The 15,701-nt window shown below is 40.2% G+C and overlaps 1 protein-coding gene across 1 annotated transcript; it reads right to left on the minus strand.

Annotated features, from left to right (window-relative positions):
* Positions 1–8,059: 8,059 nt before the first annotated feature.
* yipf5 (Yip1 domain family, member 5) lies at positions 8,060–14,192 on the minus strand. Its single transcript, XM_058416072.1, has 6 exons — positions 14,086–14,192; positions 11,933–12,053; positions 10,884–11,056; positions 9,411–9,556; positions 9,041–9,222; positions 8,060–8,489 (listed from the first exon to the last, which is right to left on the minus strand). The coding sequence occupies exons 2-6, from the start codon at positions 12,040–12,042 to the stop codon at positions 8,327–8,329; spliced, it is 774 nt and encodes a 257-aa protein (XP_058272055.1). The 5' UTR covers positions 12,043–12,053; positions 14,086–14,192; the 3' UTR covers positions 8,060–8,326.
* Positions 14,193–15,701: the final 1,509 nt, after the last annotated feature.

Here is a 15,701-nt window from a genome sequence, read left to right on the forward strand (position 1 = left end):
AATAAAACAAAACTAAGAAATCTTTATTATCAACACACTAGCTGTCATTTTTGCTTCGCGATAAGAGAGATACTTATCGTCCATGAGTCACTGTTTGGTGATTCTGATTAATATCTTTTAGCCTGTGAGGTTAATTAAAGTGCACTTGGTTTGCTATGAGTTTAAAAACCCCAGATTGTGAAACCTGCTGCATAGCATTTATGGTTTTGTTATTTTTAGCTTTCTTAATGTTGATATCCATCACATACCATACTCCAGAATGTATGTGACTCATCTCGTGTTCAGAAGTGGGATTTACTAATTATTCAAGCTGGTGACATTGCAGAAAAAAACCAAACACCTCAACAGGAATGAATTATGACCTTTATAGCACAATATAGTATTGTAGTATTGTCCCAATAATGCAGCTTAAAAAACCCTGTCCTTTTAAAAAATCTTGCTAATAATAATTCATGTCCTAGAACTACCTCCTACAGCACAGATACAGGGAACCATCCAACTGTGACAGATCTGAAGGAATCCACAGATGTTCACAGGAAACAAGCTGGTGAAAGCCAACTCTCTGAAAACAACAGTCCCAGTATGAAGCATGGTGGTGGTGGTGGTGGTGGTGGTGGTAGCGTCATACTGTTGCGGCTGTTGCTGATTGGCACCAAATACATGAAAATCCGGTTCCATTCCTGTTCCTGAGAGACTTGAGACTGAGGGTGGAGATTTAACTTTTATCAGGACAATGACACTAAGCCTAAAATGATAGTCTCTTTGTCTGAAACACCTGCTGTGTAACTGCACCTAAACTAAACATTTAAGATTTTTGTCTCATGTCTTCTCTCAGGTTTGTTCTAGTTTCTGTCTGCATTACGGTTTGGATGCCGCTCTGTTTGTCTTATGATGGAAAACAAGAGGAACAATAAATGTTGGTGATGAGGAAAATAAATACTGACGTTTTACTTTTGATAAGTAAATGTTGTTGAGATGTGAGTGTCCATCATGCACTATAGCAGGTAATTAAGCTATTAATTGTTGAATAAACACGGGCCATTTAAGGCGTCTCTCTGTGCGGAGTCTTTCTTCATCATGTGGGAGATCAACTGTACACAAGAAGTGACGGACATCCAGTTTACACTACAGACACTATGAGAGAGAGAGAGAGAGAGAGATGCCCTCAGAGAAATGAGCAATTAAAAGCACCTAATCATTGGTAAGCCTGACAGTGTTATAGAAGCAACCTGACCATGAACACACTGAGCTACACCGTCCTCTGAGGCTGAGAGGGCTGAAGTACATGCTAATCGTGTCAAGTGCCTCTCCACTGACAGGTATCCTTATTAATGTGTTTTACATTTTACTGACCGCTTCAGAGCCGAGCGTGGGGCTGCAGCCATGTGCTGGTTGTGTAGGAGCAGATTGAAAGGTCAAAGAATTTTTGGATTTATTTGATATTTTACTTTTTAGATTTTAGAGTGGACTACAGGAATAATAATAATAATAATAATAATAATAGTAATAATAATAATAATAATAATAATAATAATAATAATAATGTTTTTCCTGTAGGTTTATACACATTTATTAGTGAATATTTTGATATTTTGAAATTCAAATCATCATTTTTATGCATATTTTCCAACTCCAAGCTATACAAACTCAAATGCTTATTGGATTTTAAGCATATCAGGTGATGTGTATTTGTGTAATGAGGGAGGATGTGGCCTAAGGCGATCAACACCCTATATCAAGGTGTGGATAATTATTAGGCAGCTTCTTTTCCTCAGGCAAAATGAGAGAGATTTAATTGACTCTGAAAAGTCCATCTTGAAAGATATTGGGGCGTGATCACAGAACCATCAAACCATTTTTTTTCCAAATAAGAGTTGTTTTGTGTTTGTTGACTGCGAAAGATTTAAGAAGAATTAACTCTAATTGACTCTTGACAAACCAGATGGTGCCTGGATCAGTAATGGGCACAGAGCTCCACTTGGTGGAGGTGGGGTACTGGTATAGGATGGTATTTTTAAAGGCTTTCTGGAATCAAAATCAACTCCCAAACCTGCTACCAGTTTATAGAAGACACTTTCTTCAAGCAGTGGTGCAAGAAAAAGTCTGCATCCTTCAAGAAGACCATGGTACTTATGCAGAACAATGCTCTATCATGTGCATACGTGCAGAGGCGGACTTAACCAATAAGCGAGGTCCCCCCCCCATTATTCATGAATAGTGGAATGTTCCTATCGTACTGCACATGCGTGAGATTCCCATACCTGGAATCGCTTAGGGTCCCCAAATCACTAAGTCCACCCCTGCATATGTGGCTAACCAGTAGGACAGAATGAATGAAACTCAGAAAGGCAGCATGGGTAACTGCTGTATAAAATGAAAACGGTTTTAATGAGCAGGTTACATGTGGAACACAGGAAGTTTAAGAGCAGGACAGGAAGTAACGAAGTTAAACGTACAAAAAGAGTGCCTTGCACAGAGCCCTGACCCTGCCTCTGACTTGCACAGAGCCCTGACTCTGACTCAACCCCAATGATCACCTTTGGAATGAACTGGAACTGGAGTCTCCTCAACATCCTAGCATCAGAGTCTGATCTAACTAATGCTGAATGAACACACATCCTCACAGATACTGTACGCTCCAGGATCTAGTGGAAAGCCTTCAGAGAAGAGAAGAGAAGAGAAGAGAAGAGAAGAGAAGAGAAGAGAAGAGAAGAGAAGAGAAGAGAAGAGAAGAGAAGAGAAGAGAAGAGAAGAGAAGAGAAGAGAAGAGAAGAGAAGAGAAGAGAAGGTCGTTATAGCAGGATAGAGTGAGGAATAAATCTGGAATGAGACGTTCATCAAAAACATATACTCTTTGGCTGTATAGTGTAAAAAACATAAGCAGTCAACTCCTGGAAATGTGATGGGTTTGTATTTGCTATCATCGCTACAAAGTTGGGTTTAAATTACTAACTAAACTAGTAACCGCTGATCTGTTTCTCTCTACAGCAGGTTACAGTGGTGGATCTCTGAGTTCTGTATGGAATGATCCGGTCACACAACAAGCGCAACAATTAACCTAAATGAAAGTCAGACACAATCAGTGCTCCAGCAGCAGTTACAGTGCTGAATATTCATGTGTAATGCTCCATGCTACTGAATATTAATGCTCATGTTTCCTCAACACGCGCTAATCACGCTCATTATTTTTGGACCGTTTCTCTCACACACATTGGATTGGATTGGATTAGACTAAAATTCCCTTCATGGAACAAATGTGGTTCTTTCATAAATATTTCTCTTTTTAACAGATAGGATTATAGTCGTTTCTACTTCATCACCACGAAGCTTCATTCCACCTGAACAGGTTTGTGAAATGTTTCTCTGATTGTCCTGTAATCAGATATTACAAATTTCAGCAGTTATATGCAGCAACCAGGAAACGTCACTCTACAGAATGCTATATAGTGAATATTTATAGTAACAGAGTCGACAACATTAAGTCATCCAGGCCAGCAGCTCAGCTGTGGTTTTATGCCTAGTACCTTTTTTTTCTTGTTCTTGTGTTCTTGCAGGTGCAGCAGGTGTGCTTGTCAGGTTTCAGAAAAAATTCCACCCTGACTTCACCTCAAAAAGCACACCAAAGACATGAGACTTGGGCTTAAAAACAAAACTAAACTGGGGCATCGGAAAATATGAGACGCATTTCACATTTTCTCAGCCTTTACATGAAGGAACAAGGTCACTGTAGTGCACACACACTTCTGATGGACGGAAATGATCCTCTCCACAACTCTTCATCATACACACTCTCTGCACTCACACCGCCACTCTGATTCCATTTAATATCAAATTAATACTTATAATAGCAGGGCAGCTTGACTCCTGCCCCAATGGGCCTCTGTGTATTAGCCCTTGCTGTAGTTCCCATGTTTGACCACTAGGTGCAATAATAACTCTATTAAACTATCTAAAGTTAAGTAGCCTTTATTTGTCACATATACATTACTGAACAGTCTTTCTTTGCATATCCCATCCTTGGGGGTTGGGGGTCAGAGCACATGGTCAGACATGATGCAGCACCCCTGGAGCCTGGAAGCTTAGCAGGGCTGGGGCTTGAACCCTGATCTTCCAAACTACAACCCAGAGCCTTAACTACTTGAGCTAACACCAGCCTAAATAAAAGACTATATGATCATTTCCTATGTCTAGATGTTTTATAAACAGATATTTTTTAAAAAAATTTGCTGCAGGTAAATTGTATTTTTCTAGAAGTGTGAATGAGGACTATATGAAGATTTACATTTGCTGAGCAGTTGATGTTGAAGCTCTGCACAGATTGACCTTATATACAGCGGCAGAAAATGTGAAAATCTCCATCAGCATATTTACCATCTTGTCCAACTTTTATAGCTGTCCACCTGAAGTTCCTCTACGTTCACAGACACAAAGCCTGCATTTAGCAAATTGTTTTTACCGTACAAACGTTCAGCTAAAAGCCTCAGCAGCGTCAACGTGCAACACCGAGACGTTCATGTCTCAGAGCAGTGAGAACGGCAGCCTGATAGTACAGTGTGGTGTCGCTCCGTCACTCTGCTAAGAGATGCTGACACAGCTGCATGGAGCTCTCATAAATCAGGCTTTGATGCTTCTCTTCTGCCTCTTTGCAAATAAACACAAGTTGCAGATCGCATCAGCACTTGTGAAGTGAAGTGGCCTTTCTTTCTTGCTGCTCTCCGGCGCTGGATCTGATTTAGAGATTTGACAGACACACTGAAAGAAAAACGCTCCTCGTTTGAATGTTTTGTGGGAAGAAAATGCCGTAATTGATGTAATTTACCGTGATACATAATTAAGACCATTGTACAATCCTGTTCAGAATATTATAAAGAAAGCATGATAAAGAGACTAAACTCCAAACGCTTGTAGTGAGCCGGTGAATTAAAGCAAACTGAGAAGATTCATGGGGACAATTTATCTGAAAACTGTGGTGAAGCTAGTTTTGCTGATGTTTCTTCATCTCAGAAAAATTAAACGGACCTATATTGCATCACAGGATGTACATTATTATTATTATTATTATTATTATTATTGTTGTTGTTATTATTATTATTATTGTTATTATTATTATTATTATTATTATTATTTATTATTTGTAAAGAGGGCAGATCTGTTGTGAAACTAGATGATCTTATTAACTCATTTACTTTTTTTGCCCATTTACAAAATTCAAATTTATTTCATTTTTAATTTGAATTATTTTTAATTCCTATTTAATTCATATTTACTTTTACCATCAGGCTGATGTAAACAAAACCAAGGCTTCCCCTTCTCACATACTAAAACCTTGTTATTACGTTTTCTCCATGTGTGAAAGAAGAGTCAGATCTTGGATCGTTTCTCTCAGAGGCTACAGATGGACCTGCGTTACACAACTGCTGACAAACACCACAAACCCAGATGGAGCCAGATGGAGCCCTCAGCTCAACACTGCCATCTAATGGGTGAAGATCACTGAAGAACCTGGTGAGAACCTGATGAGAACCTGGTGAGAACCTGGTGAGAACCTGGTGAGAACCTGGTGAGAACCTGGTGAGAACCTGGTGAGAGAGCGAGCAGGTGTGGAATAAACTACAGGCGATCAGCTAAATGCTGTGAAATAATCAGAGAGGTGACCGAACACTGAGAGTCTCAGGGCAGAATTCATTATCACAACATCATCAGATTACCAACCAACACACACACTCACACACACTCACACACACTCACTAGTTATAGTTGTTTTCTTTCTCTCTCTCTCTCTCTCTCTCTCTCACACACACACTCCCAATATAAAAAATGCCCCCTTTGCTATGGAACCCTGAATAAGTTCTCTTGGAAAAAGAAAGAAAAAAACACATCAACGAGTTCATTGCTCTGTTTCGCCCCCTGGTGGACGATCAGAGCTACTTCAAAACCTTCCAATTCAATTATCATCCAAACACAATTTGAACAGATTACAAATTCATTGAATGTGCCGTAGGTCTCACCCTGCTACAGAATCATAAATCAAATATTTCTTGCCTTAATTGAACTGCCTTAAACTTTAATTTTAGCCAAATACATTTATTCTTTTTTTAAATTATTAATGTACATTTCAGTTGCTTCACGTTGCACTTATCTTCTTATCTTAAAATTGTGTTTGCTGTGTTTGTAGCTCTACTCTTCTCGCACTCCTTTGCTCGGCCCATGTGAACAACTGAAGCATGCTGAAAATATTCTGCTAGACAGAAGATCTCTCAGTAAACTGCCTCCACGGGGTGCGTTTTTATATCAACTGGGGCAGAAACCTCCTTCTAAATGCCAGACCCTACAAGAAAGCATGTTTACTGGAGGAAATACGAGTAAATGCTTCTGTAACACTTGAGTGGGTTCCATCTGTCCGTGCCAAACCTCAGTACAGAAGAGTTCAGTGTTGTAAACGAGGCGGTTAGAGGAGCGGATGCTAGCAGGTATTTGTGGAATCAGGTTTGTTTGGCCCTAAACTGTGCTTCAGTCTTTAGTGCTGATGGTCATTAAAATGATTATTAAGCTCAGCTACAGAGGATTTTGATGTTAGCAAAGCCAGTGCACTCTTCCTTAGATTTGATCTTCTTAAAAAATAAATAATTAGCTGTGATGTTAAAGGCTGTAGATCTAAGACAGATAACTGGCTTGGCAGATTCGTTCTAAACACTGAACTCAGCTCTGGTACTCAGTACAGATGTGATCATCTTCTTAACATTAAGACTGCGTGTGCAAATCCCCTTCACACCTACGGAGTCTCTGAACGTTCGCTGGTCTGTGTGTGGACATGTGACGCTCTGTGATGGACCAACATTCCTTCCACATTCCCCGGGATTGACTCCGGATCCAACACGACCCTGAGCGGGATTAATCAAAGGCTGAGACTAGACTTCACGTTGATCTAAAAATTTAGTCTTTCATTTCTAACATTGAACAATATTGTGTTTATTATAGAAGCAGGTCTTTATCCTCCTTTAAACCTTAAATCAAACTATCCTGTGCTTTTGAGGGGGGAAATGCTGAGCTCTGAAGACTTCCTTTAACACTCACACCTTTCAACATCTAACTGCTCTTTAAATAAAAAACAGGAACTTCCCTGGGCTGAAAAACACTTCCTTATTATATTTATCTTCTTTTTTTAAAAGAAGGAACCTTGTGACATCACACCATGTTCAATCCATTTATTTTTTTTATTTTGGAAACATGGCCTGTGAAACAGCACAAGTGTAACACTCAACCATCGTTTAACCCACTTTTCACAGAAGAGATAAAAACCATCAGACTCTCCTAGACGTACAAAACAAAACAAAACAAAACAAAACCAAAAAAACCCAACTGAGATGGTGTATAAATATCGCGGGCCGCTCGGCGTTTGACCTCGGCTTCTGTACAGAGTCAAGCAGAGCAAAGAGCAAACCAGAAGCTTGTACTGGAGTGAAGTTTATCCTTGTGCAAAGTTATTACCTGCCTTTCCAAGAGCAACAAAATCGAAAGTTTCAGCAAAATTACTAAATAAAAAGAAAACACTAGAGGTTTATATATTTGTGCCAAAATGAGAGCCGTGGCTTTTGATCTGAACTCAACGTCACTGAAGTGAACAGGTTTTCAGGGGTCGGTCTGGTTCTGTGGTCATTTACACACTGGGGGAAAGAAATACATGTTTCAGTGTGTAAGACCTCCTGTACTAATCAGAGCTCGTCTCGGTCTCGGTGCCTGAGAACATGCTGAGCACGGAGGAAAAAAAGAAGCTGGTTGCGCGATCTGTAGTGATGCAGTGACACGAAAGCTGTGTGTTGCGAAAGAAATGCGATTTGATTACAAACAATTATTCACTATATATATATGCCTCTGGTCCACTTTCAGCCTTTTAGAGAGCCGTTTTATTTTGTTCATATGTCTAAACAAAAAAGAAAAATACAAATACGTCGTTTTTGAAATGATAAAACTAAAGACTGGACAGGCAGCTCATCTTAAAGCAAACACAGAGAGAGAGAGAGAGAGAGAGAGAGAGAGAGAGAGAGAGGAGAGAGAGACAGAGAGAGAGAGAGAGAGAGAGAGAGAGAGAGAGAGAGAGAGAGAGACAGAGACAGAGAAAGCGAGAGACACAGACAGAGAGAGAGACAGAGAGAGAGAGAAAGAGAGAGAGAGACAGAGAGAGAGAATAACTGTTTAAAGAGGGAATGTGCTAAATTTGTGAGGAGGTTCTTGGCCTGGCCGGATCGTGGCTTGGTCTGCGCACTTTGTTCCAAAGTGGCTGTTGGTTAAGATTAAAAGTGTGTCGGTGCGCCTTGTCCTGTAAAGTTCAGAATACGGAGATGAGGGCGAAAACTCCATAGAGCAGAGCGCAGGGGTAAGCCACCAGCAGCTGCTGGCCATCCATCGCCAGGGCAGATATGAAGATCTTGGAGGCAGAAAAGCTGCACCAGCCGATGATGGCGGCCGTTAAAATGATCCCCAGCAAGCCCCTGAAATCCAGACAGGGATGGCGGATTAGAATAGAAACTCTTTTCATATGAACATTTTACATACACGGACAGACACAAACAGATCGCTTTAAACACACTGCTGCTGCTTAAAACGGCTAAACGAAGGCTTTAATAAAGAATTTATTGTTATAAAGTAATTTACTCTAAACTCAGATTTATGTAAGAAGTGTAAGACTCACACTGGACAGTACATACAGACTAATAATCTGCTAATAATCTAAAAGAGCACTCAATCATGTAACACGAGTGAACTCGAGAGAATTAACCAAATTACATTTCTGGCTGATTGAATGAAGCATATAATTATGTTAATAATCTGTCAAATAGTAACATGAAATAAAAAGGAAAAGTGAAAGTAATATCCTGTGTATCATGACACAAATATCACAATATTGATTCTAACAGTCATATCACCCAACCTGAGTGCAGGTCATCCGTTCACCTCATACATGGTGAGATTTACGTGATGTGAAAGTGACGCACGCTTCATCAAGATACAGTAACAGCAAGTTTTTACATGTATTACTCACTGTAAGGAGAAGAGCACGCCGAAGCTGGAGAGGAGAATCATGGGTAGCAGACAGTACCCCAGGACGCTGGCTACGCAGCCGAACGAGACGCCCGTCATGCTCATGAGGTTCAGGAGGCAGTACATGCCCAGGCAGCCGATGGCGCTAATCCCGTACACGTAGCCGAACTGGATCTTACCCGTCTACACACACAGGAACACAGATGCTCTTTAAAGCCACCCAGTTTTTTAAATATATATATTATATATATATATACACATACACACACTGCTGCTACATAACTAGAACTTTCTTCTTTGTAACCAATTTGAACCAAATTGTGAAATAAGGCATGCTCACTCTCGCTCCAGTGTAAGACTCTAACACTTACGAGCAGCAGCGTAGCCCCGAAGGCCAGGCAGAACACCATGGGACCGGCCAGATCCGTTTCATTCATTATGCTGCCATCTGCTGCCTTCATGGGATGCAGCACCGTTAGCGTCTTCTGCCAGATGTGGTCAAAGTTGATTCCCAACTCTGCAAGGACCAAAGATATCAGTAAATATAACCTGAGGTGACAGCATTCTTACACTGAACATCACACCTATATGTACCTGCTGAACATCCCATTTCTGTTATAATGAACTCCACATCTGTGAAGGCTTTCCACTAGATCCTGGAGCGTACAGTATCTGTAGGGACGTGTGTTCATTCAGCTACAAGAGCATTAGTGAGATCAGACTCTGATGTTGGGATGTTGACGAGACTCCAGTTCCAGTTCATCCCAAAGGTGTTCAGTGGGGTTGAGTCAGAGTCAGGGTTCTGTGCAGGACGCTCCAGTTCTTATATTAGTTAATATTAACCTGTCTTATTCAATTAATTCTATATATAGTCTTAAATGTTTAAAAAGCCCCCTTTTTGTTACTGTTATGGTTACAGAGTAAAACGTTTTCAACACAACATAAAATCTTCTCCAGATGTTGCTTTTCCCTGCATACACTCTACCATCTCTATTACTTCATTCTCCCCCTTTATTTTTTTTTTTTTAACATAATCAGTAATTATCACCTGTGAGCATCAGGTCACATATCAATCAATCAATCATACAATACAATAAATCATTAGTGATAAATGATTAAGTTCCTTCCTAACACAGTTATCATTATTATATTTACTAAATTATATATTTACTATTTATTTATATATTAGGCAGCAAGTGAACATTTTGTCCTCAAAGCTGATGTTAGAAGCAGGAAAAATGGGCAAGCATAAGGATTTGAGCGAGATTGATGAAGGGCCAAATTGTGATGGCTAGACGACTGGATCAGACCATCTCCAAAACTGCAGCTCTTGTGGGGTGTTCCTGGTCTGCAGTGGTCAGTATCTATCGAAAGTGGTTCAAGGAAGGAACAGTGGTGAACCGGTGACAGGGTCATGGGCAGCCAAGGCTCATTGATGTACGTGGGGAGTGAAGGCTGACCCATGTGATCCGATCCAACAGACGAGCTACTGTTGCTCAAATTGCTGAAGAAGTTAATGCTGGTTCTGATAGAAAGGTGTCAGAATACACAGTGCATAACGGGTCAGGGCTGTTTTGGCAGCAAAAGGGGGACCAACACAATATTAGGCAGGTGGTCATAAGGTTATGCCTGATTAGTGTATATGGCGTGTAGGTTTGTTGGGTCTCACAGCCTTCTTATTATTTATGAAGGTTTATGTTTAGTTGTTAGAAATCTGACCTGAAAAGAGCAGCGACTGTCATGACATCACAAAAATTTGATCTTGGCCAAGAATAGCAGCTCTTTGTCAGCTTTCCCTTCCTCCTTTGCAGAGATGTGTGTATGTGTGTGTGTGTGTGTTTTACCCTCCAGCAGTGGCGGCTCATCCTCAAAGCTGCTGCTGTACATGGACTGTGAGGAAGTCGGTGTGAAGGCAGGCGTGGGCTGATAGATCTGTCCTGTGTAAGGCTGCTGAGGCTGCATCATGGGCGGCGCGCCATAGCCTATCTGCTGGGAATAGTCGTACTGACCGTACTGCCTGGGGGTAGAACACATCAGACTTACAGTAACAGACACACTCGGCTTTCCAACACTGGCCTGTTTCTGCCTAATGCCAGGAATGAGCTGCTTACACCGACACGTCCACATGACACACTATACATTACACGTGATCTTATTTTTAGATCCATAACAAATTTTGATGTGTGAATTTAACGATGACCCATGAACTATAAAGGACATCATTGCTATCAGTGTGTAAAAGTAGGGTTAGTGTTTATTTATTCTTCTCTGCTCCTCTGTGGTTTGGGGTCAGGCAGCTGATCTGGTGTGAAAGGTCTGCTACAAACCTTCATATGAGTGGAAATGGTGAAACTGGTTATGATAAATGACACTGTGCGGAGAGACACAGCAGGAGTCTCTACGTTTCTGTATTCATCTTTGAAAATATTCTGTCTTAATTATCTCACACTCATTTTAGTCATGGAAACAAAGCCAAACAATAATGCAGCATTTAAACGGTACAACTGGAAACTCTGGAACTGCACGATGTGTAATATCCCTGAGTGCAAAACATCCCAATCCTGTCACCAACCAACCAACCAACCAACCATCCAACTAACCAACCAACCAACCAGCTAACTAACCAACCAACCAACCAACCAACCAACTAACCAACCAACCAACCATCCAACCAACCATCCATCCAACCAACCAACCAACTAACCAACCAGCTAACTAACCAACCAGCTCCTTCCTTTCACACTTGTTTACCCTCTAAATAATTTTCACAGTTTGATTTAATCTTTTAAGTATTTGTTTTCATTTGCAACATACTACACATACTTATGTTATTAATGCTGTTATAAACACTAATACATTAGTTTATTATTAATAACTTTAGTTAGTTTTTTACTTGTTGTATGGATCTTCTGCATTGCCGTAGTTGTAAGTGCCTTGGTTCTGGTCGTCTACACTGTAAGGAGACTGGTAGAAGTCTGTGTTGAAACTCTCAAACCCGGACATGGTGAGCGGCCCTGAAGGGAAAACACACACACACACAAATACGGATTAAGGCAAGTTGGTGTACAATGTACATCACACACACTTTTCTTTTTTTTTGCCACAGGCTCAACTGTGATTCACTGAAACTCAATTTACTTTAAATGAACATATCGTGTTAGCACCTCATCCCAAGAATAACCTGAATTAGTGTTAAAACAGTGACTGGCAACCCTGTCATTTACTACTTCTAAGAAAACCAGGCAAATAGCATAGGAAAAGTGGAACAATCAACATGATATCTGCTCATAAGTTTGCGTCCCCCTTCTGAATGTGCCAGATTTCTGCCAGATATATTTTCTACCAGTCTGTGTTGTGATCTCAGTTTCACTCGAGTCGCTGATATTTTTGGAGATCTTAAACTGAGGGAGAAATATTTTCCCCAGTGGCACAAATACGGCAATGATGAACAAATTGTAACTTGTAGCTTAAGGGCTATTAAATATTACACAAATGTGGGAATAAACATTTTTGCTCTTGAGGGAAATCTTCCCTTTCAACAAATCCCGAGACTAGACTTTTCTGAAACACTGTAATGTCATCATATCTACAGTCTTTAATGCGGGGGTAATTTTTGTTAGGAGGCGTTTATTTAATGTTTATGGAAGGAGTCTCCAGGGTCAGTGATTTTGAAGAGTTATAGGGTTCAGGACAGAGGAGTTCACATATTCTAAGTTCTCTCTAACTTGAAGCTTTGTTTTTAGAGAGAGAGAGAGAAAAAGAGAGAGAGAAACAGACAGACAGACAGAGAGATAGAGAGAGAAACAGACAGAGAGAGAAAGAGAGAGAAAGATAGAGAGAGGGGGAGGGAGACAGAAAGATACAGAGAGAGGGAGAGAGATAGGGAAAGAGAGAGAGAGAGAGACAGAGAGAGAGACAGACACAGAGACAGTCAGAGAGAGAGACAGAGATAGAGAGATAGAGAGAGAAGGTTTATCGCTGCTAAAATGTAACTGAGAACAGGATCTGACTCGTCTAAATCTCACTTTAAACCATTACACTAAGAGGCATGTCTTTTATTCGTGCCACATCACAACTGAGCTGTCTGTAATAATATATACTGCTTACATGCATAGAAATAAAAATGTTAATTATTAAATATTAAGCAATCATTATACATTAGTTTAATAATAATAATAATAATAATAATAATCACATCTGTACATTTTTTAATGTAGTTCTACAGAATCACTGGCAGTTTGAGAGTAAACCTAATGAGATCTCGTAATACTGGTGGTGGTGGTGGCTCAAGTGGTCAAGACTCTGGGTCGCTGACCAGAAGATCAGGGGTTTAAACCCCAGCACTGCCAAGCTGCCACTGTTGGGCCCTTAACCCTATCTGCTCCAGGGGTGCTGTATCATGCCTGACCCTGCGCTCTGACCCCAAGGATTGGATATGCGAAGAAAGAATTTCATTGTGCTGTAATGTATATGTGACAAATTTCTATTCTACATGTCGTGTAACTGACCACAAGAATTGTTAAGTGACCATTCTGTTAAATCATGCAGCCAAACATGGCAGGCATTTATCCCATTAGCTCAGTATTTCCACTGTGAAGCGTTGTCTATTAAATGATGAGCTGAGCAGGGAGCTGGGGTTATTACGTCAGAGCTGGGGTTGTTACGTCAGAGCTTTTATTATTAAATCCAACATCTTATGTCATGAACGGAAAACAACTCGTTGATGTTTAGATCAAATAATGACTATTACTAATTACCTGTTAGCTTAGCAAGTTCAGCTAATGCAACATCACGAACCTGAAGCTAAAAGATAAGCTTCAGGGGGGAAAAAAAATAAATAAACACTGAGCGCGGCAATAAAACTTAGTTTTAAGAGAATAGCTAACATGGCTAAATGTCTGGCTAAGTTTCTGTTATTGCTTCACAGTAGAAACACCGGCGACTTTAATAAGAGGAAGAAGAAGAGAGGAATTTAATCAAGCGTAGAACAAAAAGAATAACATATAAATATAGACTTTAAGCGCTTTACACGACGTAAATGTTTACCTTTAACAGTTGGTGCAGAACACTGAAGAACACAGCCAGCTCGGCTAGCTACCTACGTGTCAAGACAGATATTATTGACTTCCGGGTCATGTGGCTGTTTAAGGAACTGAAGGCGGAATAAAATGGTGGGGGGTTTTTTTCGTGTGACGCGCGCCCTCTACACGTGTGAGCGCTTTACAACAAACATGTAAAATAAGGAGGTGAAATTCAGATCCTGCGACATGTTTTCCCCTTTTTCTAAACACACCAAATTCAGACCATAAAGATATAAATAATAATAAAGCTTTCAGTGAATGTTTAAATAAATAATTTGACTCCTGTAACGTCACAAACAACAACAACAACAACACAAAAAAAATCCCCACAGTTCCTTCTGAGCTTTAATATCATCCTGCAGGAGTCTTCATCACAGACTACTTTCATGAAATAGAATATTTTATGACAAATTATGGACTATATGCTTACTTAAATGGAGCTATGACTACAGTAGGTAGATGGCTAACAGGTTAATCTGTGGACAGGGGTGGCACATACACTATATTACCAAAAGTTTTGGGACACCCCTCCAAATCATTGAATTCAGGTGTTGTTTTTCAGGGGTTTGGCTCGGCCCCTTAGTTCCAGTGAAAGGAACTCTTAATGCTTCAGCATTTTGGACAATTTCATGCTCCCAACTTTGTGGGAACAGTTTGGGGATGACCCCTTCCTGTTCCAACATGAGCTCACACCAGTGCACAAAGCAAGGTCCATAAAGACATGGATGAGCGAGTTTGGTGTGGAGGAACTTGACTGGCCTGCACAGAGTCCTGACCTCAACCAGATAGAACATCTTTAGAATGAATTAGAGTGGAGACTGCGAGCCAGGTCTTTTCGTCCAACATCAGTGCCTGACCTCACAAATGCGCTTCTAGTGGAATGGTCAAAAATCCCCATAAACGCACTCCTAAACCTTGTGGAACACACAGGAATGCTGGTGTGCTGTGTGAATTCATGCTCCATGATTTCAGCCGAAATCTTTCAAAAGACTAATCTAATCCTGACGCAGTTATTATTTTTATCTGTATATATACATATATACCTCCCTCTCATATTTTTCTCAAACATTTCCCAAATGTAAATAAACCAGTAGCATCATGTAGACCTCAGTGACCCTGAGCAGGCAGTTACAAAGGGTGAATGAATAAACGCTGTAGTTTATGATGGTCTTTGCTTGAACCGCAAGCGACATATCTGACCTTTGACTCGTGACCATATGGAAGTAAAACCTTCCTGCCTTTTTTTTTTTTCGATACATGCCTTTCGCCTCAAGCATTATGCCCTGTAAATATTTAATAAATAAATAATAAGTAAAAAAAAAAAAAAGATACTAAGCAAACAAACAATGAAATAAAACCCACTACTGCATGTATATCCTTCCCTGTATGGGTATCTGTAACACATCATCTGATCATTCCAAGTAATGTATTTGTATTTGGTTACATACCTAATGGATAAGCTTCCTTTGTTCTTTAAAGAAGAGCACAGAGTAATGAGAACTCAAAATACTAGGCGCAGAGCGTGGACGATATTGTTTCATAACCTCAATTTAGCATCTTGTGGCCGCATTAAACTCAATT

The sequence above is a fragment of the Hemibagrus wyckioides genome, linkage group LG18, assembly GCF_019097595.1.
Source record: "Hemibagrus wyckioides isolate EC202008001 linkage group LG18, SWU_Hwy_1.0, whole genome shotgun sequence".
Taxonomy (NCBI): Eukaryota; Metazoa; Chordata; class Actinopteri; order Siluriformes; family Bagridae; genus Hemibagrus; species Hemibagrus wyckioides.